The 25,781-nt window shown below is 36.3% G+C and overlaps 1 protein-coding gene across 1 annotated transcript; it reads left to right on the forward strand.

Moving 5' to 3' along the window:
• The first annotated feature begins 3,505 nt into the window (after positions 1 to 3,505).
• ZFAND4 (AN1-type zinc finger protein 4) lies at positions 3,506 to 20,026 on the forward strand. The gene is made up of 5 exons (XM_035733020.2): positions 3,506 to 3,689; positions 5,309 to 5,994; positions 7,709 to 8,499; positions 11,775 to 12,140; positions 18,422 to 20,026. Exons 1-5 carry the CDS (start codon positions 3,587 to 3,589, stop codon positions 18,501 to 18,503), a joined length of 2,028 nt encoding a protein of 675 aa, XP_035589838.2. The 5' UTR covers positions 3,506 to 3,586; the 3' UTR covers positions 18,504 to 20,026.
• The last annotated feature ends 5,755 nt before the right edge of the window (positions 20,027 to 25,781 follow it).

Consider the following 25,781-nt stretch of genomic DNA (forward strand, 5'->3'; position numbering starts at 1 on the left):
GTTAGCCACTATCCATCTTTGTTTATAGTGCTTGTGATTTAAGACGATACACACAGTATGTACATATTCCAATGAGAGACTGATCAATTACAGTCTTAAACACCAAGTAAACAATACCAAGTGAGTTTACGCCACACATTCAGTGGAAAAGTAGAAGGCCAAAGAACACAATATTGATAATCCATAATTATTATCTGCTGTGCAATGGAAATTCTTTCCTAATCCAAGAAGTAACTGAATTCTCACTTTCCACTTGTCTTGTAGTGACTCACATTTATCACGAGAACACGACTGGTTTAATAAAAACAATTATTATTATAACCAACTGTACCAGTGTTTGTTTTAATGTGCTTTTGTTTGACTGTGCTAATGACAGCTATTTTGTGCTTCCATTCTTTTACTTACACTTTTGATTGTGACTTCGCTCGAATTCGGTTACGTTCTGTAACCAAGCTTGTATCCTGGCACGATCTCGGTATCCTTTCGATGCCACGAGATCGCCAGCGAATATATCTCGATTTGGTCCATTAATTGTCTTCTGATATTTGGCTTCTCGGGGATCTTATGGATTTCTTTGGTTACGTTCGACCTTCGCCTTCTGATCTACTTGGCACGTGTTTCTTTGTAGCGGTGTTCATAGTCAACCGCGACTCGACACCACGCTACAGTCTCATGGTATTCTTTCATCGTAACGATAAATGAGGCAGAATCAATGTTACGGCCTCAAAGCCTCTGCCAGCAATTTGAGGAAGATTTACTAACTTTCGTCTTCATTGTTGATGATATCATTTAGACCGTCGTAACTCTTTGTTACCGGTTTTCTGATTGAATAAAGTGGATAAAACTACTCTAAGTCACTTCAACGGTCGCTCAGGGACGTTAGTATAGTGAAGGTTTACTGTATGTGTGTAACTTTCTATGGCATTGGATGTTATATCACGTGTATTAAAGTTTATGTTCATCATGTGAACAGCCCTTCTAAATGTAAAACTGTTAACTTAAGCTTAAGAGATGAAAATGACATAAATACCCTGTTTGAATCGCGTGACTTTTGTACTATTTCAGGATTCTCAATAAAAACAACGTCCCATGTCACATGTGTGAACTTGGCCCTATTCCCTAACAATCAGGAGATTAGGACTTATCTCCCCAACAGTCATAGAACTGTAAACTGCGTTAATAAATTGAGACAGTAAACATTTGTTTGATGGATATTGGTTTTAATTAGGATCTACTTTAATATCGTTGGTAAATATCTAAATTAAGTTATTTGAAGCAAGATCCTGAAACACAACACAGAGAACACCAAATCAATCACACTTGATGGAGAAACTCTGGAACAGGTGGAAAATTCCACGTACGTGGACAGCATTATCGATTAACAAAGAGGATCTGATGAGTATGTGAAGGCACAGATTAGCAAAGCAAGGACAGCATTCTTACAGTTGCAGAACATATGGAACACAAAACAACTGTTCGATCCTCCTTGTTAATCTATAATGCTGTCCAGGTTTGTGAAAGATTCCACATCTTCCAAAATTTCGCCATTAAGTGTGATTGGGTCGGTATTCTCCGTGCTGTTTTTGAGGATCTCGCTTTCACCTTTGTGTATGTTGGGGCCTACTGATACAGAGACTGCTGCTACACTGGTTGTCTTCATCTGCATTTATTCGTGTGTATGGGATAGGAGAGCTAGGTCATCTGCGAAGTCCAAATCGTCTAACCACTTCTGAGCTGTCCATTGTATTCCGTGCTTTCCCTCAGATGTTGAGGTTTTCATAATCCAGTCATCCATCAGATGAAAAAGGAAGGGAGAGATTAAACAATCTTGTCTGACTCCGGTCCTTACTTAGAATCCATCTGTCATCTGGCCTCCATGCACCACTTTGCACTGTAGTCCATCGTATGAGTTCCTCCGGATAATGTTGATAATTTTCTCAGGAACTCCATAGTGTCGAAGAAGTTCTCTTGTCCACACTGTCAAACGCCCTCTCATAGTCTATGAAGTTGATGTATAGTGATGAGTTCCATTATCATTAACTTATAAATCAGTCTCATATATTTCATAAAACTGTATATTATAAAACCTAATAACAATCTCATTACAACAACACTGTTCAACTGTTCATAATCCGAAGTACGTAGAGAAATCAAAGGATCAGTAAACAAAAGTTGATTATAACTTGAACAAGCTAGAAAATTCTTAGTTAATATTAGCTTTCTTACATAAAAAGATTTCTCGTTAATTATAATGATTGACGCCTCATAACTGTTTACATCACTGAAACCAACAACTCAGAAACCTTGAAAAGTACATCGTACGATGTACACTGTATGTTACGTCAGACAAAACCTAATCCGGGTTTATAATTTTTATTGTCGTGTGGGTTGAACAAATAATATAAAATGAGTTTATTAGGTTAGATGTTTGTATCTATGTGTAAATACTAATAAAACAATCTAAAGATGTATTCAAAGTAAAATACCATACACTACTGTAATAATGTCGGAACTGTTTTGACAGACAAAAACAACCGGCTTTATGAAATATTTTAGTTGGATTCATTACGTCAAGAAATGGAGACAGACATTAGAAGAATGAGAAACAATTGAATAGAACTAGAAAGGAAGGCTCAGGATAGATTGGGTTGGAAAATGATGGTTAGCGGCCTATGCACCAATGGGAGTAATAGACATAAGTAAGTCGAATTCATGAATCAATGTAAGCCCGACCACCATTGAAAACCTGGAAGCACTAAATTCAACTATTAAAATTACTACAATCTCCACAAACCCCGTTCTGATCATAATCATCATGTGTTCACTAGTGACAGGTTTCAAGATGATTTCTTAGAGTTCTAGTGAGAAGCCGTGACTAATGGAGTCCAATCTGTGTCAGATAGAGACAGATATCTACCTCAGATAATAGATGAATGGTTGAGAAGTCATTTATGGATCGATGGAAGTTAGACATTAACAACATTGGATACCATCTCAGTGGTCTCGAGATTAAGCTTTAGTTACGCGAGACCGAAGGTCATGAGTTCGAATCTCGCAAGCGGGATCGTTGGACGCGCACTGCTGAAGTGTCCTATACTAGGATGAAACAGCCATCCAGTGCTTCCATGTTTTCGATATTGACCTAGCTTACATCAACCATTAAAACTGCTAGTCTCCACAAACCTCCATTCTCAAAACAACGATATATTTATCCTATATACTATGGAATAATAAATGTCTGATGACCTATCTACCTGGTCACATGACTATCCAGACTGACTAGGCTTATGTGGGTGGTCTTCCGATTGACTTTTGATTGGACAATTATGAATATACATTTTATCAACCAATAATCTTTTAACATATTATAATTAACATTGAATTAAGCAATTATCATTGGACAATCTAAAATTCTAAGTTTTATTGTCGAAGGTCATGGCATAATTTTCACACGATTGGTGAATATTTTAACCTTGAAAGGATGATTATTTAAAAAAGAAACAACCTGAAACATATTCAGTAAATGGATCAAAGATTCTTTGTTTGTTGATCTGGTGTTTAGTGCTTACCTTTCTTCAATTAAATTATGTTAATATTTGTCCGTGGTTTATCTGGTACAGTCACACCTCTTAATGTGAGTCCTCATGACAGTGTATTGTCTATAAAAATAAGGATATTTTACTTAAAAAGTAAGTTGTTTGCTTGTGAACTTCGATATATTTTTTTCATGTACTTGGATAAGATTCCATTTCAGGCTAACTTGTTTTGTCATTGAATTCTATATAGTTGTCTGTTTCATATATACCAAATTTGTTAGTTTTTTGAGATTTATTCAATGAGGAGAAAAGTTTCGATAGCGATCTGATTATCCATACGATTTTAGTGTTCCATCTTTGTTGGTGAGACTATAATTTATGGACGACCTTTGAGCGATGCTAGATTGACTTTGAGTGCCCACCTAGTAACCATGACCAAATAAGGATTGTGAACCTGTGTAGAGAATTAGAATTATGATTTACAGTTGATGATTAAGGTTAGGAATTAGATTTAGGGTTTTCATCACGAACTGACATAAGCTATAATGAATGAATTTCGCATCAAAATCCGAGACCTATTATCTTATACCTGATTGATTCATCTATAAATTATAGTCGCCATGAAATTCAGTAGTCTAGCCTTTTACTGTCAGAAGATCAAGTCTATCATTGGCCGATGGGGTAATGCAGCGAGTTTTTCTGATATTGAATTGTCAGTTATATCGGTTAGTAATCCTTAATGGTAACTTAGTAGTAGGGCTGAATTATAAGTACTAGCTTGGACGAGTCATTAAAAGTTTGACAATATCTTGATCCGTTCAACAACTCATCAAATCACATATAAATGATTTATAACTAAGATTTATGATAGCGCAACGTTAATTAATTGAAAATAAGATTTGGATTGTGACAAGATGTTGATCAATAACTACAAAGCCTTTACGGGTAATTAGCTCTTAACTTCCATAATTCCGCCCCAAAATGCTCGGCCGACAGTGGAGAGAGTCTGCTCACCCTCTCGGAACGCTCTCACACGGCTACGCGTATATAGCGTCTGCCAGGGAAGTCCTAATCGCTGCCTTCTAGCGTCATTACGGTTTGAAAAATTGACAGGACGAAAAGCGAATGTCCGGCGCTCCAACCGGGTTCGTAGACACAGAGGGTCTACATAGGGAAGTTGGAAAACCCTGATTCCAAACCGATGGTGCACATGGGTTCCAGGATCCTGATGGAGCAAATAGCGTATGAACCTGTTGTTGGTCACCTGCTACTATGGGACTGGATCTCCTGATGTCGCTGTACTGTCTTGTGGATTAGGCCTTTAGGTCGAAGGCTCCGGGTGTGGTGTCCCCTAAGAAAACTACCTGCTACGGTTTGGGCACACAGACAGTATCTTATCTTAAAAATGTTCTAAGTAAGTAATTTAATTTCAATAGTTAAGGTCATGAGTCAACTAAAGCTAGACCACCATGGAAAACCTGAAGCACTGGATGACCGTTTCGCCCTATTACGGGACTCCTCAGCAGTGCTTATCCACGAGAATACATACGTAGCCGGAATCGTGTATCCATCTTGAAATTATTTCTCATTTTTCAAAGGCAATTAAATTGCTCAAAGTTGTAAATAGGAGTGGATCTCTTAGATACTGTAATAACGTCACCATGTTGTCTAGTCTACCTTATTTTACGAACAAATAAGTTTAGTTTCGTTGAGAGTTACTGCACGTGCTAATTTGTTTCACGTTTGTTTGTTTTTTTTCTGAATATCATTAGATATATCTGTTCACGACCAACACTTATTATACTCTGGTGTTGAATTAACAGATCAAACAATCTTGTCTACTGTAAATATTGGACATGGCGCTTTATTACTTCTTGTCCTAGGATTAAGAACTGGACCATTAGGTAGATATGATTTATGCACATCAATCAATCAAAAATATTCCAATAATGACATTTCATCACAGTCTACTACTAATAATAATGACGAAACGGAATATACACGATTGTTGTCTCTCTTGTCGTCCTCCTCTTCTTACCCATCCGTGTCATCATCATCAGCAGCGGCAGCGCCAACTGTCATTTTCCCATCGATATGTGTAACAGCTGTTGTCAATGCAACTAAAATAGCATCAGATGAATTAGAACAAACTGAAACTAATCTACTAATGAATTCATTTGAATCCTATAATGACAATAATGATGACACTATTAATTCTAATTGTTTCACATCATCAGATGATGAAATTTATCGAATTGCTGAAATTCTTGGTTATGCTATTGATAACAATGAACAGTTGTTATCACCTTCATTATATGATTTTCCTACAACAGTAACGGACGAAAGTCAATTATATGACCATGATAATAATGATATTGATGAGACTGATATTTATTATCATTATGAACAGTCGTTTAGTCCACCTCAACAATTGAGTTGGGCAATAACACCGAGTTATGTAAGTTCTTGAAGTGTTTTATTTTTGTGGTTGATATAATTTAGATTACTTAAAACTGTTGTGTTGTTCAGTGTTTGATACTGATGTTTATACCCAAGCTCCTTGTACAGGAGTGAGGACGAATTTCTTATGGGCTAACTGAGTTTATATGTATGCGTACTGACCCATTTATAATACATATATATCTCCACTAATGATGTACGTCTCCTTCCTTGGAAATTCAAGACATTTCTTGACCAATCACATGCACTCGTCATTTGGGTGATTTTTGATTGACCCAATGTATCATCTTCCCTTTTTAGAAAAAAATAGGTCAGGCTTTTCGGATTTAACTGAAGGCTTAGGACATAAACCTTTTTAAACATGACTTAATATTAATCTTGGAAAAGTACCACCTAGCTATTAGCTGTAATCAAGAAAGCAATAGACAAGGTGTCATGTCTAAAGTTATGACTGAAGAATATTTTGTGAAATTAGAAGCTTCTTTTTTAAAATGTGTCTCTTAAATTTTTACGGGATTAGTTGGTTTCAGAAAGCCGACTTACGAAAAATGGTTTCATACACATAGAGTAAACGATTTCATGTTTGTTCTAGTCTGTAGTGCCGATCATATTCTGTCAACCGACTGCGCGATTTGACCACTAGTCTATGTGACTTAACATTGCGTGCACTATGTGTTTTGATGTTAGGGGGCTAATCACATTGTAACTTAGCCGATATAATTAGATTCGGCTAAAATCCGGAACAAACACGACACTAATTACCTGACCACTTAGTGATTATTCAATCTAAATATTTCATTTCTATATCGCTACCCAAATAGCTCACTGTTTATGTCTGACTGAGAATTTCATAGAAAGCATTAGTTCTCTCAATGTTGCCTAATATATTCTACTTCCATTGTTACTACTGCTACCCTGGGATTTGTCTTGATAGTTTCATATCACAGCACTGATATAGTGTGGCAACTTGAACCGGTGTACATTTGTACCAGGTCCTATGTTGCTTTTAATTGACTTACTCAGGTCGAACTAATACGAAACTTATTTTAAGAGAAGTGATTTCTTTCTGATTCCCTTCAACCGGTTAACATCGAAATGTGAATTAATAAGTAGTTGGAATAACTGTGGGAAGCCAGTTGATTCATGTTCAAATCATCATCACTGCCAATAATTAGTTTGTTGTGTTGTGTTTTTTTCTTCTAAATAAACACCAGAATTCATTTATCCATATGTTTGTGTACAAGTTAGAACTCAATCAACACTAAGAATTACTCGACATACATGAAATTAGTCACTATTCAATGGTTAATCAATTGTAAATATATCTCATTCTTGCGGGTGGCCATTTACAGCCCTAATAGCTCAGTTGTAACATCTCTGATTGTGAACCTTGGTGGCACGGGATCGAATCTACCAGGGAGGACCAGTTCCTTTAACATTATAAGTATACCTTGCTGATGAGAAACAAATATTACAAAACCTTGGTTGTGTAGGGTTTCCTGTCGACTACCTCCAATCGCTATTACCTTATATCTCAACATTGTGCACACTAGTCGAATCAATTGACTAATTGCTTGCAACTTGGTAGATAGAATTCAATTAGATCTTAGAAGTACTTGACATAAATAACAAATCGGTTACTACCGAGTGATCAATCAATTGTAAATACAAATTAAAACATGTAGATTTCTTATTTTCTACTTCCTATTCAGAATTCCACACAACAATTAAACATACCAGAAACCAATTCTTACGAATTATGTGATAATATCAATTCAAACAACAATTCATTTCAATATATTCATGGATTTAAAACTATTGAAACACCTTCTAAACATTATCAATCAACTGATTCGTTATTTGATAAAACCAATACATCTACTTCTACTACTACTAGTAGTAGTACCAATAGTGTTATCATGAATTCTTCCTATGATCAATTGAAAGATAATTCAATCTTTTCTTCTCTAAAAGAAGAATCATATTTATCTTCACCGAATGTAAATTTTATAGTCGATAATAATAATAATAATAATAATAATAATAATAATCGCAATAATAACCATACTATTGTTGATGTCAAAAGATCTACACGTAATGATGATAGGACAACTGCTATGATTGTTCACAATGATGATGATGATGATGATTTTCATTTGGACAGACATTATTCCAATTCAAATACTATTCCTTTATTGAATACTACTACTAATACTACTGGCAATACTACTACTACTATTATTACACATCTTCATATTCCATCCGGTGATAATTCTATCATACAATTATTGAATAATTCAACTATTAATTTCATTAATAATCCATTAATTATCAATCATTTTCAATCATTAATCAATTCACCTTGTTCATATTCATTTTATTTAATGATGCAAATGAAATTATTATGTAATAATCAATTTCATTCAAATGAATATTTATTTAATTTAATACCAAATAATAATAATAATACTATTGTTATGAATAGAAGAACATTATATACAAAGTAAGTAGTGTATTACTTAAATAAAATAAACTGGTTAAATAGAATAGATGAAATGCGATTAATAGTAGAATCTGGGACTCGTCAGCTGATGAGTGTATTTGGATCTGAAGGTTTATATATTCACTTCAGGATTTGAGCCCAGTCACAAGCTTTTTAAGCAATGATGGATAGTGGCTAGCAGTGGGATCCAAGATGCGCGTTTCTTCCTATATGGGATTCGTCAGCTGGATGTACCTGCATCTCAGAGTTGATGTTATTCATTTAGCTACTGAGTCCTGATAACTACTTGCTTATGCAATGGGGTGAAGCTTAAATTCATTTGGTATTGCTTACTTGAACATTCTCATTGATGTTAAGGACTGCGATTGATCAGTCTTTTATTGGAATGTCTGCATGCTGTGTGTATTGCCTCGATATAGCCTTAAATCACAAGCATTATAAGCAAAGACGGATAGTGGCGAGTAGTGGAACACAGGACGCGCGTTTCGTTCTATTTGGGACTCGTCAGCTGGATGTACCTGCATCTCAGAGTTGATGTTCACTCCGGGATTCATATCCAGTATCGTTCGCTTTAAACGCCATCACGCTATTCACTTAGCTATTGAGTCCTGATAACCATCTGTTTGTGCAATGGTGTGAAGTTTAAATTCAATTGATGTTGTTTTACTTGTATCTCTCCACTTCTGGCCACCATCCATCTTTGCTTTAAAAAAAGCTTGTGACTTAAGGCTATATCGAGGCAATCCGCACAGGATGAACATATGCCAATAAGAGACTGGTCAATTGTAGTCCTATATAATAATGGGAAGATGCAAGTGAAACAACACCAGTACCTTTTGTTCCAAACACCAATACGTTATACACCTTACAACTCTGAGATGCTGACATATCCGGCCAATAAATCCCAAATGAGATGAAATGTACATCGTGGACTTCACTGGTAGTCATATTCTATCAATTCTGTATAAACTTGTATCACAATAGTAATATCAAGGCAACACGCCCAAGACGAACATATACCAACTATAAGACTGGTCAAAATTCATTCTTGAATATCAACAACATGATAATACAAAACCATTACAAATTAAATTAAAAGGGTGGATTTAAACGCAACGTTTCCACGTAAACCTAATATATCGCCTGGTGTAATAACGGTCATGTCTACGTTCATATAGTCATAAAATTTGTCATATTATGATGTATTTATTATTATTGAACTAGATTGTGCTGTGAATTTTCCTCTGGTTGTAATTTTTATTCGCTACTTCCAACTGTGTTACATCGGACATGTACTGCATGCTGGAGTGAGTAGCTGCAGCAAACAGGGCTGATTCAATGAGAACTTGCGACAACACTTAGAGTATTACACTAACCTCCGGATTTCAGCACACTGAAACATTAAATTGTGTAGCTACACAAAAGAAACTGCCGGAAAAATCAGAACGAGGAAAGCCGACCTCCATTGTTTACTAAGATGGCAGATATAATAATTCCCGCTTTATTCTGATTGGTCGCTAATCAGACTGTTACGATTACGAAATCGAGTTGCGTTTAATTGCAGCCAATTAAAACGAGTTAAATGTTCATTGTTCTATTTTGATAAAAAATTACTAGTTAAGTATAGGATTTACAACATGAGTAAATAGTTCATTTCGAATTGCTTTCTTTGTGAAATATCTTGAAAACGGTTGGACTTTGTACAGTTCCACTGTTTATTTTTTTGTTAGTGTCCTATTTTTTCCTCCTGTATTGAATGAGAGACCATGATGATTTATATCGTTTGAATCCTGTAACACTTCTCTACCCCACACTTACTAGTTTGTCTACAGTCTCGTGTCCTAGACTTTGACCAATGATATGCTTCAACTGACTGAGATAATCGTAACGTCTGTTTATCAGGAATGCCGTTTTCTCACGATCACTTGATTAATAGCCAGAATAGAACAGAACAACACAGCAGGCAAACAAATTTCTATTGTACAATGCAATTTGATGATTCAACTCCATACAATAGTAATAGAAAGTAAAGTTTTAACCACATATCAAGGTAAATAAGAGATCTCAATATAGAAATAACTACGCCTTAATTAGAAGAGAACCAAGTGATAGGTTCCTAATTAATTGACAATAACTTGAGAAAAGTAGAATATATAACAATAGTTTATGCGCCAAACAAAAGCTTACAATTAGGAGAATGCAAACATACAATACTTCAAGTAACCCGTATTTATACAGAAGAAATGTGAACGATAGCTTCACGTAGCACAGTTTCCCAAATTACCGTCGTAAACTGACCACTTCTCCGCTTTTTCTATCCAGTCATAGTTTGTCAAACAGTACGTGATATGTAGGTATCATTGCCAAAGTTTGATTTGAGAATTATAGTACGTGGTATGGTTTCCGCTCAGGTATATTAAAGTTGTTGTAAATTTTGAGGATTAGCGTAGTCAGTGAGTAAACCATAAATCATAATCTTTGTCCTTTTTATTTAAGATCATCGATATTTATATATGAGCTGTGATACTGCTCAAGTTCCTAAAAGCGAGCTAGATGTTTTTCTTAAGAGACTACGCCATTACTTTTAATCTTAAGTTTCTCACCCCACAAGATTTTAAAGGCTATTTGTACTATTAGTTTGGAATCTATTTTCGAATTGCCATAGCTGGATCTTACTTATCCAACAACTTATTTCATGCGCACGAAATTGGCTCCCTCCTTTTACTTTTTTAAAACGTGTTGAAAGAGGGAGTAGGAGTTCTCTGAAGAGGTTATGAATATGCATTCGTTGCAAGAAGGAGAGAGAACTCTCCCCCACCCTCATACATATTAGAGTATTTGGGAGCAGCATCTGGATACAGACTCTATGAGGAAAGTTGTAAACACATTTGTTATCATTGATAAATGTCTTACATTGTTGACTTCTAGTGGTCTCTTTCTAAAAGACCAAAAAAGTAATCTCTTTATAGAAATGCATCATAAAAGTTAATAATTAGTTCACCAACTAACATACCACAAGTTTGATGGATGTTACTGAAAACCTGAAAGCACTGAGTCGATTCATGATCTTGCACAACTATTCATCTATTGTCTGAGGTGGATAACTATCTCCACCCAACACGGATTGAACTCCACTGGTCACAGCTTCTCACTAGAACTCCAGGAAATCTATCTTGGAGCTAGTTACTAGTGAACTTGTATCGACTCATAACTTCAACTGTTAAAATACTAAAATCTCCACAAATTTCTATCTAATTTTCCATTATATTTAACAGCAAAACTTTCGAATCACCATTGGATCAAAATTATCTTCCACAAATCACTAAAAGTCATTCCAATCATTTAAATAACAATGAATATAATATTACTGAAAAGTTATTAAATGATACTAGACGATATAACAGACAAACAGAAATCAACTTGAACTGTAATGATAATGATGATTTTCGACAAATGTGTTTATCGAATACTACCATTGACAGATCTTCATCACATTCTCTTCAGTCGTTATCATCATCGTCTCCTCCATCATCATCTTCCTCTTCTTCTTCTTTCTCTTGTAATACAACTATACATTCAAATCAGTCCAGATGTTATGAGTGCAATAGACGAACCCGATTAGCTTGCGGTTTTACCTGTCGGTAAGTTATATGTTATATGACAAACAATACAATCTTTAGTACATTTCAATATATTTTACATTATAATGCTTATTATGGAATTTTAATCAACTGATATTGAAGTTACACCTACCAACTGTTTGTTAACACTTTAAAGTTTTCATCTTATATCAGTTATTATATACGTATAGCTCTAAGCAGATGTCCTTGACAACCGTTGGGTTGGATTGATAAATGCCACGAATCTTACCACTTTTAAAAATTAGATAGACTGACCTCAAATACACTAGTACGACCGGGTGTGTGAAGAGTCCGCTGTCCCTCTCGAAATGCTCTCACATGGCTATGTGCATGCAACCACTGAGAGGGAAGTCCTACTCACTACCTTCTCGTGGCATTACAGTTGTTTACAAAATTCACAGAACTAAAAGCGAATGTCCAGCGCTTTAATTGGGGTTGGTAGGTATGGAGGATCCACCTACAGTTTCTCCTTGTACTAATGCTTACGTGTTTAAATAAACAAAAATTAAATATAGAGTATTTATTGTCATTGTTATTATGATTACTCCTTTAACATATGCGCCTTATAGTAAAGACGTGATAAGTAGTAAGAACGCATTTAGATATGGAACAAAGCTAGTTAGTCTTCAAGTAATTAATGAGTTTGGCACAGGTAAATGTAATTTATACAGATAAAGAGAGTAGTAAGGATTGGTTCTGTCCCATATTAAGTGATTCATTGTTCTCTCAACTCATCTGTATTTTAAGATTTTTACTGAACTGTAATTCGCATCTCAGAAAAATATCTTTAGCTAGAGATTCACTAAAAATCAGGAAACACTGAGTTGTTTCGTCCTAACATAAGGATTTTCAGCAACGTACATTGCTTTGATTTTCGGTCCGATTCAAACACTTCCTTATGCCTCTCCTAATCGGTTATATAGAAGTAAACAGACCTAGAATATGTAGGAAAATTTATCCCAAAAATCAAATAATTATGTACATGAATCATAGCTATATATACATAATAATAGAGTGATTCAGACAAATATATACATGGAAGATACCAAGATCTCTCTTTGTATGACCCAATTACTCTTATTTCTTAGTATTCTTCAGACACTTCACTCAACTAGTCTCTAAATCAGAACACTTTTAAACAAGGATAAGATTGTATTTCAAATAAACAAAGCAAATTGGAAGTAACAATCACAGTGAGAAAAATGTTAGTAAATTTGAAATCTATGCACAAGAATATTCTGGAATCTTCATCTGTCTGACTACGTTTTAGCCAATCGCCGCACCCCGACACTTTCCTGCGTGGAACATGATCTAATCTAACATATGGTCTGCTAACAGGATGTGACCTTGGTTAGGTCGATATTATAATTCCTCATAATAGTCTGCCGGCACTTCCATTTCTCATTCACTATATAACCTTTCGACACATGATATGGGCTGTTAAGGATCGAGGACAGTTAGGTTACACGCTAAGTGCGTTGCCTTTCAACCAATAAGTTTCCATCCGATAAGGTTTAGATTTTTAGCTTTAATCAATTTACAATCCTTTGAATAACTTCACAGCTACAACGTTCACATCATTTTTATTTAGAAATACATAAGCCACCACTTTTGCGTATTCTCAACCAAAAACTGTATGGATTCTCACGTTAGCTTAGTTTGACAATAATAATAATGATATATCCTGATCTGACAATAAGGCGCCTTTCATATCGTATCTCCCTCATAAAATGATGCTTCATTTTGATGTGAGTTATAAGGTTAGGCAGTCGTAATCGTACATTTATGCATATCTCAGTGTAACCAGTTGGTGATGTAATAGGGCTAGCTGTGTGGAAGTATAACTTGTGGGACTATCATACGAAAGATTATAATCTACATTTCTCTGTTTCGAAGCTTTCGTTTAACTCAAACCGTTGTCATATATCTCATTGTCACAGATTTATCATGAAGTATTTGTTTTCATAGTTTAAATCACGAACTGATTTTAAACAAACATTGAAAACCTGGAAATTACTGTACAGCTGTTTCGTCCTAGTGGGCATCTATGCTCGTATATCATGGGACCATCGAGTAAGTAACACAGTTGTTAGGAAACGGGTACTAGGTAAGGATGGCAAATCAATTGAAGTAGCGGAACTTCAGTTGAGATGGCTGGGACACGTGTTATGTATGCCCAACGGCCGACTGCCTCGAAGAGCGATGTTCAATGGTATAGGAGTAGGTTGGAAGAAAGTTAGGGGTGGCCAGACCAAAACATGGCACAAATCCATGAAGTCACTGACAAGTGGACGGAGTCGTGTTGGTCGGTGTAGACTACCTGGTCGGGGACCGCGAGATGGTAGCAACCGATGGTTAGAGACCCTGAATGACATGGCTCAAAATCGTTTGCAATGGCGCGGGTGCATACACTTTTTTGTCCTCCCAAATTTTGATCTCCTTATTCCTCCTTGTCTCTTTTTTTTCTCTTCCCAAATTTATTTCACTGGATTATACTCTTTGAATAACATCTTCAAAACCTAATCTTTCCGATTACTGCTTATACTCTTACCGCCTCTACCAATACGGGATTCGAATCAACAACTGCATCTCTGTGCTAATGTGGTATGGTAACTTGAACTGATGTACGTACGTACGAAGTTCTACGTTGTTACTGACTGACTGAATGACTGACTGACTGACTGACTGACTGACTGACTGACTGACTGACTGACTGACCAGGATTTCTATCACTCCGATTTTGTAACACTGACAACTAAGTTTGTACATATTATAATTTCCTGTGTTGTATGGTCAAACATTTCTGGTATATTATTGTATGAATTTGGATTCATGATTGAATAGAGTGCAATAGATATTTGATTGGACACTGGGTTTTAGGGAGCTTGAGGGTCAATAAATTCTAGTATCATAAATTCATTTGGTGTTGTTTTACTTTTATCTTCCCCTTGTTATTTAGGATTACAATTGATCACTATCATATTAGCATATGCGCATACTGTGCGGATTGCCTCAATATAGCCTTAAGTCACAAGTTTTTTTTAAAGCAAAGATGGATAGTGGCCAGCAGTGGAATCCAGTTTGACGCGCGTTTCGTCTTATTTGGGACTCGTCAGCTGGATATACCTGCATCCCGGAGTCGATGTTCACTCCGGGACTCGAACCCAGTACCGTTCGCTTTAAACGCCATCTCGTTATCCACTTAGCTACTGAGTTCTGATAGCCACCTGCTTGTGCAACGGGGTGAAGTTACCTGTCCTATTAACAATATAAGCGAACTAATCGATAATGAGACTAGAGAAAGAGAGAGAGAAACATCATACCACTGCATTCTCGTAATTCCCGTTTGATGATACGGGTGTCAATAGAAGTCAACTATCTGTTAATTGACTAACCTTTCCTTTTTAAAAGTTCAGTTAACATAGATATTTTCTCACTAGTTCGTTTGTTCCAATACACCTTCATCATCGTATTCATTTTATTTACTATATCGTTATTCACCAAGGTATCAAAACTTCTTTATTTAATTTTTTTCGACACAAAGTTTTCCCCATGGACAGACATTAACTATATTTATAGAGTAGTAGTAGTATTAGTATCATATCATGATAAGAGTTTCATCTATCCTCTTTGTTTTACCTTCTTTCTTAAATCATTTGACCTGAACATGTAAATTCTTTTTTTTTTTTCGGTATTTACCTATTGTGTATAGTTGATTGACTAACAGACGGAATAATTAATTGACATTTCAAAGGTTTATCTTCTATTGTTTTTTTTCAGTTAATGGAGTATAAATAAACTGAAATCTATTTAATAGTTGAATTCATGAGTTGATTAAAGCTAAATTACCATGGAAAACCTGAAAGCACTGGATGGCCGTTTCGTCCTATTATAGGACTTCTCGGCAGTGCGCATCTACGATCCCACTCGCGGGATTCGAATCCAGAACTTTCGATCTCGCGCGCGAATGCTCAACCTCTAGACTGCCGAATTGGCATCCAACAGTGCTAATGTCTAATTTCAATCAATCCACAAAATTGCTCCACCGTCCACTATTGTATTTAGTAAGTTACTATCTTCACAACAGACCCGGTTGAACTTGACTAGTCACGGCTTCTTAAAAATATTTACCATTATCTCTTTCTCAAAATAACCATGAATGACATAATCTCACTAATAATTGTAATAATAGTAATAATAGTGACCTTAGATATACATCTAAGCAGACAATCGGACGATTGACCTTGTCTATCATAAATTCCCGACGTCTTAAGGTTGTTCTAATTAATGATCGTCTACAAATTGTTCAATGAGTTTTAAGCTATTTAAATATTTCTAAGAAATTTTTACTCAGTGATTATCTACACTATTTTCAATGATAAATACATATTTTGTTCAGTAAACTAATTATTTGCAACTCCTACTTAATTGAATACAATGAATGAGACCGGTTCTATCAGTTTAACTTTCTTCTTTACTCTCGAAGTAGAATAAGTCCAAGGTTGTCTAGAAGATTTTTCTTTATAGAAACGTAAGAAGAATCAAAATCATATTCAAGTTTACTCAACTGTCTATTGGTTAATTCAATTACTATAAATTACAGAAATTCTATCGAACTGAGTAATCGTCAATTTGAAACTTTGTATTTCATATCATCAACAACCTAGAACTGATGAAACTATACTATATCGACAGATCTAAGCAATTTTGAGAGTAACCTCACAATTAGTAAATCAGACGACCCCAAATGCCCTGGTATGGCCCGCGAGTGAGGAGAGTCGACACTCCCTCTCAAAATGCCCTAACATGGCCACGTTCATACAACAATTGACAAGGAAGTCCTACTCACTGCCTTCTCGCGACATTACTGTTGTTTACAAAATTGAGAAAACAAAGAGCGAATATTCGGCGCTTCAACTGGGTTGGTGGGTAAGAAGGATCCATCTTAGGGAGTTGGAAAATCCTCATTCCAAATCAATGGTGCACATGTGCTCCAGTATGTTGACGGGACAAATAGCGTGTGAACTTATTGTTGGTCACCGGTTACCATGGAACTGCATCTCCTTACGTTGCTCCATTGCCTTGTGGATCAGACCTTTAGATCGGAGGCTCCAGGTGTGGCTTACCAAGGAAACCACCTGTTTCATTTTGGGCACCCAGACAGTATCCAAGCCCTCGCACAAATTGAATGATTTGTGGCGCATATGTATTTTTTTAAAAACACGAAATATAATTAAAATCGTAATTTCCAACAACAAACTATTTACATTAACGTTTTAAATTCGCCCTGATATGTAATATCGGCTAGTTGAATTTTCGATTGGCTACTCTAGGCCGTTGATATAGTACAGTTTTACCCTAGACCTTAAGGCCATTTATCCATTTATTTAGCGGATAGCATTTGTAGTTTTCACTACAGATTTTATTTCAAGCATCTGTAGTAGTGTAGTGAACGAGAGCACCAGTGGTGACAACCAAATATCTTCTCTTACATCTTCTTCCACCAGGCATTCCACTTTCGATTAATTATACATACTACTTATATCTGTCGACATCAGTAGCACACACCACAATAGTAGTTATCCACAACTGTTTGCTATAAAGATTGTTGGTCAGTGTAGCACAGTTATTATTATTATTATTAGAAGCTTTATTCAACATTATATTTTTGGTACAACATAGAATTCTCAGCATAAAGTATTTCAAAAAGTTTCCTTTTATTATATCTTGATCGATTGTGACGATCAATTTTGAATGATGACCAGTTAGATGTTAGGAGTTCGGTAATCCACATTTGATTAATGTTCATTCGTTTCAATGCATATTGCCAGCCACCATGATGTCGCTGATTGTACCTTTTTGTATCCCGTATAGCGAAAGGTCGTAAACTTTTCATAAACGCGCCTGAATAGATTGTGAGCACAATAGACATAATGATGTGCTAAAACAAAACAACAAAACAGATAACTTGATGAAATATCTAGATCGGAGGAACAGGTAGCCCAGATATTCAACATTGTTGAATAAAAAAAACATAAATATGATGAAAGCCAGGTCGTGAAACGAAATTTCTATTAAAAAATTACTCTCTAGTTAGTGACATTCACACATTAAATAAGTGGAAAAATTCACATGTCTTAGATACAACAATATACCTACTGAACATTCAAATGGTTATCAATAACCTTAGTAATCAACTTTTGTATTAAAAGCTAATATTGTTCCTTAAACTTGTTCATACTCTTCTCTTTTTTTCTCTCTGTCTCGCTCTTTATTTATAGATGTGAAAGATGGTTTTGTTCTAGGCATCATCATCCAGAAGATCATAGATGTAATTTCAAATTCAAAACAATGGTAAATTGAATAATATTGAACTAGAATACTTTGTTACTCAGTTTCATTTGATATTTCCTATGAGATCTATTTATATTATTTGATTCGATTATCTTTTGATGTCTTGGATATGTGTGATGATGATGATGATAATAATAATAATAACGAGTATTATTTCTAAATGTCAATTTTTACTGTTCATTTCAGATTCATTAGTAATTAAGTTTTCTATGCTGTCGACAGAATCATCTCTTTGTCATATTCCGTACTATCTTACTGTTTTCATAATAGAATGAATGATTGTTGTTAAGTATAGTCGTCTTCTTTTTTAAGAATAGTTTTTTTTCTTATATCATTCTTTCTTCACTCATTCCTGGGTTGTTTTTGTTGTTGTTGCCTTATCTACATAGTTTTTATCCAATGTCTAGTCGCTTTTTTTTCTCTCCCTCTCTATCTCTCTCTGTTTTCATCGTTAAATCAAACTTACCAGTACATTTCAATACACATTCATATACACAAATACGCATATAAACTATTCACATTATAATTGCTTAGGTGATTAAAATGTAATACTCAACTTCCAATCAATAGGTTGTAAGTTCGAACCCTTTCACTCTCTAGTTTGCTTAAGTTTAAACAATTAGACTATATCTATAGTATCACTAATCCATACATAGAAATAATACAGTCCGAAGTCATATGCATAAAATCTATACTAGGTATTTCATTCCTATTAGCATTAAAATGTGTGTGTGGGGCGGTATTCTTATGTTGTTTTTATCACCGTACATTCTGATTCATGTATTGTTATGTACTTTTTCTAAATGTTTTGTTTTTGTTGTTGTTGTTGCTAATGTTTTTACTACTCTGTTATACTTTGTTAATCAATTTTGTTTAGAATTTCTTTGATTGTGTTTTCTTTCTTTGTTTTTCTCTTTTTTTATTACATTTTATGATGTTATAAGAAAAGAATTAAAAGTTATGATTATTTCCAATTTTGTATTGTATGGATTATGGAATGAATTCAATACCAAGAGGTCTTAATAAATAAAAAAAACTTCCATTTTAAGGTTTATATTCCTATTGGATTGAAAAATTGATGAATTTTCATTAGAATTTCTAGGTTATTTATTACAACATTCACTTGGTGTTGTTGTTGTTTACTTGTATCTTCCCATTGTTATTTAGGATTGCAATTGATCAGTTTCTTGTTCACATATGTGCATCCTATGTGGATTGCCTCGATTATAACCTTAAGTCACAAGCCTTTTTTTTAAAGTCAATCAGTAACAACGTAGAACTTCGTACGTACGTACATCAGTTTGAGTTGCCACACCACATTAGCACAGAGATGCAGTTGTTGATTCGAATCCCGTATTGGTAGAGGCGGTAAGAGTATAAGCAATAATCGGAAAGATTAGGTTTTGAAGATGTTATTCAAAGAGTATAATCCAGTGAAATAAATTTGGGAAGAGAAGAAAGAAAGGGACATGAAGAATTCAGAAGATTGGAATTTGGGAGTGGATGCACCCGCGCCATTGCAAACGATTTTGAGCCATGTCATTTAGGGTCTCTGACCATCGGTTGCTATCATCTCGCGGTCCCCGACCAGGTAGTCTACACCTACCAACACGACTCAGTCCACTTGTCAGTGACTTCATGGACTTGTGCCATGTTTTGGTCTGGCCACCCCTAACTTTCTTCCAACCTACTCCTATACCATTGAACATCGCTCTTCGAGGCAGTCGGCCGTTGGGCATACATAACACGTGTCCCAGCCATCTCAACTGATGAAGTTTTGCTACTTCAGTGGATTTGCCATCCTTACCTAGTACCTGTTTTCCAACTACTGCATTACTTACTCGATGGTCCCAGGATATAATAGCAATGCTTCGAGGACACCTATGATCGAATACTAGTGTAGTGAAGGAAAACACAGGTGAGGACCCTGGTCAGTTAATATCATCTTCGGTATTCCGTGACACGCTACAATATGCCGGATTACCACTTCGGTCACTGTCCTTGCCCGCTGGTCTGCAATGGGTACGGCATCTACCCAACGTGTAGCATGTTCCGTCATCACTAGCAGGTACTGGTTTCCGCTCGCCGTCTGTGAAAACGGTCCCATCACATCCACCGACCATAGATCACCGACTGCGGTTACTGGGGTTGACTGTAATGGCGGTTGTGTGTATCGATCGCTTTTCATTAGCTGACACTGCTGGCAAGTTAACACGTATTCAGCCACATCGTCTCTCATGCTCGGCCAGTATGCACTTTGTCGTAGTAAATCCGTCGTTCTTGCGATGCCTGTATGTGCTACCTGGTGACACTCGTGTATCACTTTACGCCGCCAGTCTTTCGGGATCACCGCCACCCAATTCTCATCATCTTCCTGCCAGGTCAGGACTCCATATGAGTTCACTCTCAGTCGTTCCTTTTGCCGAAGCAGCGTTATCACCTCCTTGTCCATTGTTCGTTTGTCTACGTCTGCTACCTCTTTTATCACTCTGATTACCTCTCGAAGGTTAGGGTCAGCTTTCTGCTGCCGGACGAGTTCCAATGGGTCTCCCTCTAAACTATTCATCGCGTATGCTGTTAATGGAAGGTCGGCTTCCGTGTCTGGTCTTGACAAGTAGTCCGCCATTACGTTTTCTTTTCCTGGAACATGGCCGATACTGAAGTCGTATTCTTGCAGACGTATCATCCATCGCGCCAACTTCCCTTGGGGTCTCTTGCTGTTTTCAACCACTACAGGGGTTTATGGTCGGTCTCAATGTGAAATCGTCTACCTAAAAGGTACGGTCTCCATTTTTCTACTGCCCACACGATTGCTAAACACTCCTTTTCGACCGTTGAATACTTCTGTTCAGCGGGTGTGAGGACGCGACTCGCGTATTCCACCACTCTATCAGCCTGACTCAACACAGCACCTATACCATGATCACTCGCGTCTGTGGCCACTGTAAACAATCTTCCCTGTTCAGGCAGTCTAAGCGTCATCTGACGATCGTCTAGCATGTTTTTGATTCGCCTGAACGTTTGTTCGGCAGTCTCAGCCCACGTAAACTTGGTGTTGCTCAACAACTTATATAAGGGTGCTGCTATTTTCGTTGAAATTCTTGACAAACCGACTGTAGAACGCCGTTCTTCCCAGGAACTGTCTCAACTTCCTTTTTGAATTAGGTACTGCAATATTTTTTATGGTAAGAATTTTCTCCGGCAATGGTTTTATTTCTCCATTTCCCACTTTATGTCCAAACAACGTGACGCTACTTCTCGCTATCTGCGACTTGTCCTTATTAATCTGAAGTCCAAATTCGTCAATTCGCTTTAAGACCGCTTCCACATGCTTAATGTGATCTGTTTCTGTCTGACTGTACACAACTACATCGTCGCCATATACCTCGACATTATCTATATTCTTGAGCAGTAGTGTCATTAATCTTCTGAACGTGAACGGTGCACCCGCCAACCCGAACGGCATTCGTTTAAATTGATACTGTTTATCACCTACAGTAGACGCTGTCTTGCTTCGATCGCTCTGTTTTATAGGCAGTTGCCAATAACCTGACCGTAAACCCAGCACTGTAAACACCGTGGCATTCTGTAGCCGATCTAATGTTTCCACCACTGTTGGCATCGCACAAGGTTTCAGGTCTGTTATATTATTAAATTCTCTGAAGTCGACACAAAATCTATACTTTCCATTTGGTTTCTTTACCAAGAGTACCGGTGAGCTATATGGGCTGTCCGCTTCCTCAATTATACCTTCTTTCAACATTTCCTGGACCTGACGATTTACCTCAGCCTCTAAATGCACCGGGACACGACGTGTTGCAAATATATTTACTCGATCGTTCTTTATCGGGATTTCGTGCTTTACTTTGTCACAAAATCCATACGGCTCCCCATCTCCAGTGAACAGTTTCGCATACTTTTTGTATAACTCGTTAATGTTTGGTTTCTTCGACGAGACATCCGCTGCCAATCTTATTTCAGCCACTTCGCTACTTTCGTGTATTGGCAATGAACCATACTTTGTGACCACCTTACCGCTTCTTAAGTCAACTATCGCTTTTACTTCTCTTAGGAAATCTGCTCCTAATATCGGTCTCCATAAGCTTGTGGTTACCACGAGCGGAAAATTTATCTCAGCATCTCCCACTTTTATGATACTGTTAGATACGCCAGACACTTCTAACATATGGCCTCCTATCGTGTGGACAGCTAATGTACACGGCTTGAGTCTCTTACATTGCTCTTTGCCTATTAACGATACTGCTGCACCTGTATCGATCAGACAAACTAAATCTCGCTCATTTATGTTCACTCTCGTATATACTGCCACTCTGTATACTAACGCAACAATCCCCAGATTCATAGAATAGAAAGAACACTCGTTATAACATCTAAAATATCTGCGTCTTCGTCTTGTTGGACAGTTTATCTTCTAATGTCCTGTCCCTCCACAAGCGTAACATTTATCGTTCCTTTTATGGTTCACTCGTATTGCTACAATCTCACGCTCCAGCTCCTCAATCTTCTCCACATTACTTATCTCCTGCTTTTCGCACCTGCATCTCAGAGTTAATGTTTATAGCAAGCTATAATGGTGTTTGAAGCAAGCGGGACTGGGTTCGAGTTCCGGAGTGTACATGAACTATGGGATGCAGGTACATCCAGCTGACGAGTCCTAAATTTCTTGAAATATCTTCAAATAAATAATTGGGGAAATAGTGAAAAATTACTAATTACCTAACAAACAACCCAAATATATATACGTCAAAGTAGAAGAAAACTATTATAAACCTTGAAAAAAGCCATAAGCTTCATAAAATAGCAACATACAATTATAAGTCTCATTAGTTTTCTAGTGATAAACTCTTGATTTCAACATTCTATGAACTCATTAGCTGATAGGTGAAATTATACTGCATCATTAACTTTGAGTGATGCTAAAAATAATGTTACCATTGAGAAATATTAGATCTGCAATGTTCATTGAATCTTGTAAACTTTTGGTAAACTATCTGAACATATTAATAAATAATTGTTAGAGAACTGTCAATATTTCTCCATAAGTTATTTATTTGAACACATAAATATTGATGGGAAGGGGCACCGAATACATATTCGTCACATAAGTCACTTAATTTGTGTGTGGGCTGTGATACTACCCGGTTTCCCAAGCCGAAGTAGGTGGTTTTCTTAGGGGACCACACCCGGAGCCTCCGATCTAAAGGTCTGATCCACAAGGCAGCGGAACAATGTAAGGAGATGCAGTTCCATGGTAACCGGTGACCAACAATAGGTCCACACGCTATTTGTTCCATCAACATACTGGAGCACATGTGCACCATTGATTTGGAATGAGGATTTTCCAATTTCCCTAGTTGGATCCTCCATATTCACCAAGTCGGTTGAAGTGCCGGACATTCGCTCTTTGTTTTCTCAATTTTGTAAACAACAGTAATTCTGCAAGAAGGCAATGAGTAGGACTTCCCTGTCAGAGGTTGTATGCACGTGGCCATGTTAGAGCATTTCGCGAGAGAGACAGAGAGCTGAATCCTCCACCCTCGGCCATACCAGGGCATTTGGGGGCAGTTATTTGTTTAATGATTAACAGAAAGGTTCTGACTCGGCTACTTACGACTGGAGCCAGACGTGTTTTCTGTATAAACTTTTTCATTATGGTAGTATCTTATTTCTCCCTTTTCACTAGTGTACAACATTTATACAAATATATATTTGGTCTATGATTTGAAGGATATATATATCTTTTGATTGAATTAAGCAAACCTGACTACCTTATAAATTTTGATATTCACAATTCCACGTAGAGTTCCATCTAGAGGCAGCTGTTATATGTTTTGCGGTCATCCTATTTAGGTACTGGTATACGCGCTTCCTATACATAAGTCCAGCCTGTTGTATGAATGTGAAAATGGAATGAATGGAAAGCTGTAATTAGCAACCTAGTCAGTGTACAAAAATTATATATATATATACCTTAGATAATGTAATCCAGGACCTTGACGAAGCCTCACTCACTAACTTGCTTTGTTCGTTATAACTCACCTATTGCGTAGTTTATCAAGCTGATTCGAATAATATTGTGAAGCCGGTTGTTTTAACAACAATAGTAATTATCACCTCGTTTAATAACATGTATTTTTTTGAAAGTAAGGAATTCTCAGCACAAAATACATAATCTTGCAACAAATCCTTGTCAAACCACTATAACTTGTGAATAGCCAAAGCTTACTGCTAAAGACGAAACGACCGTCCATTGCTTCCAAGTTTTTAATGATGGCCTAACATCGATCGGTTCAGCACTACTCCACTAAATGGACGAAAAAATAATTGAACCTGGATTAAACATTAGAATTGGATGGTTATCCTTACACATCATTCATCTATGTCTTCAAAATAAACTATTCTGACCACTTTTGTAATTCCGCTTGAAATTTAAATTAATTGGCTTCGCGATATATTGTCAACTTCTTATAATAGCGTATGAATGCATTATGTGGTTTTCTGTAACAGGAAAATTTATCGGAAAATTTTCAGAATTACTTTATAGGCATCATATTGGCTTTAGCAGACTGTTAGTCGTCCTGGCTGTGTACAGAAATCAGTTTACGATAAAGCTGAAGGATGAAGAGAAAACTGAACGACTTTTATATGATGTTGAGAGTATTTTACTATTTTCAGCTCTTTAGAAAGCAGGTGATCACAGTGAATAATTTTTAGTAAAGGACGAGAATAATCCAAAAAAACTTATTTCAGTAGTAAATTCTTCAAGGTAATTTTGATATTCTTCTATCTTAATATCCAAGTTATCCCGGTAGAATAGGTAAAATCATGGGTTAGGGAGGAACTAGTCAATATGGAGGAAACGGCTGTTAGGTTTATATGCGAAATTCAGGATGAATAACATATACTTAAGTCCTAACCCTGATATAAGCATTGATGCGGTATCATTATACATTATAGATGAGCTAATCAAATGTAAGCTATCATGTTTTTTTTATTTTTACACCAAATTTATTTGTCCATATAACTACAAATCATTTTTGGACTACTGATGTCAGTTCATGATGAAATCTGTAGCTAAGATCATTATAACGACTCTTGGAAATCTATTTCCGTCCTCTTAAGGTTTCTAAAGAACGAATAATTTATATCCATAAGGATCACGATTTATGCTATTACTCACTAACAGTAGATTAACCTGTAAAAGGGTTAAGTAGATTCATTAATTAATTAGAACCTACTTACACTTTGTGATGTTATTGTTTTTTT

Source organism: Schistosoma haematobium, chromosome 6, assembly GCF_000699445.3.
Source record: "Schistosoma haematobium chromosome 6, whole genome shotgun sequence".
Classification (NCBI taxonomy): Eukaryota; Metazoa; Platyhelminthes; class Trematoda; order Strigeidida; family Schistosomatidae; genus Schistosoma; species Schistosoma haematobium.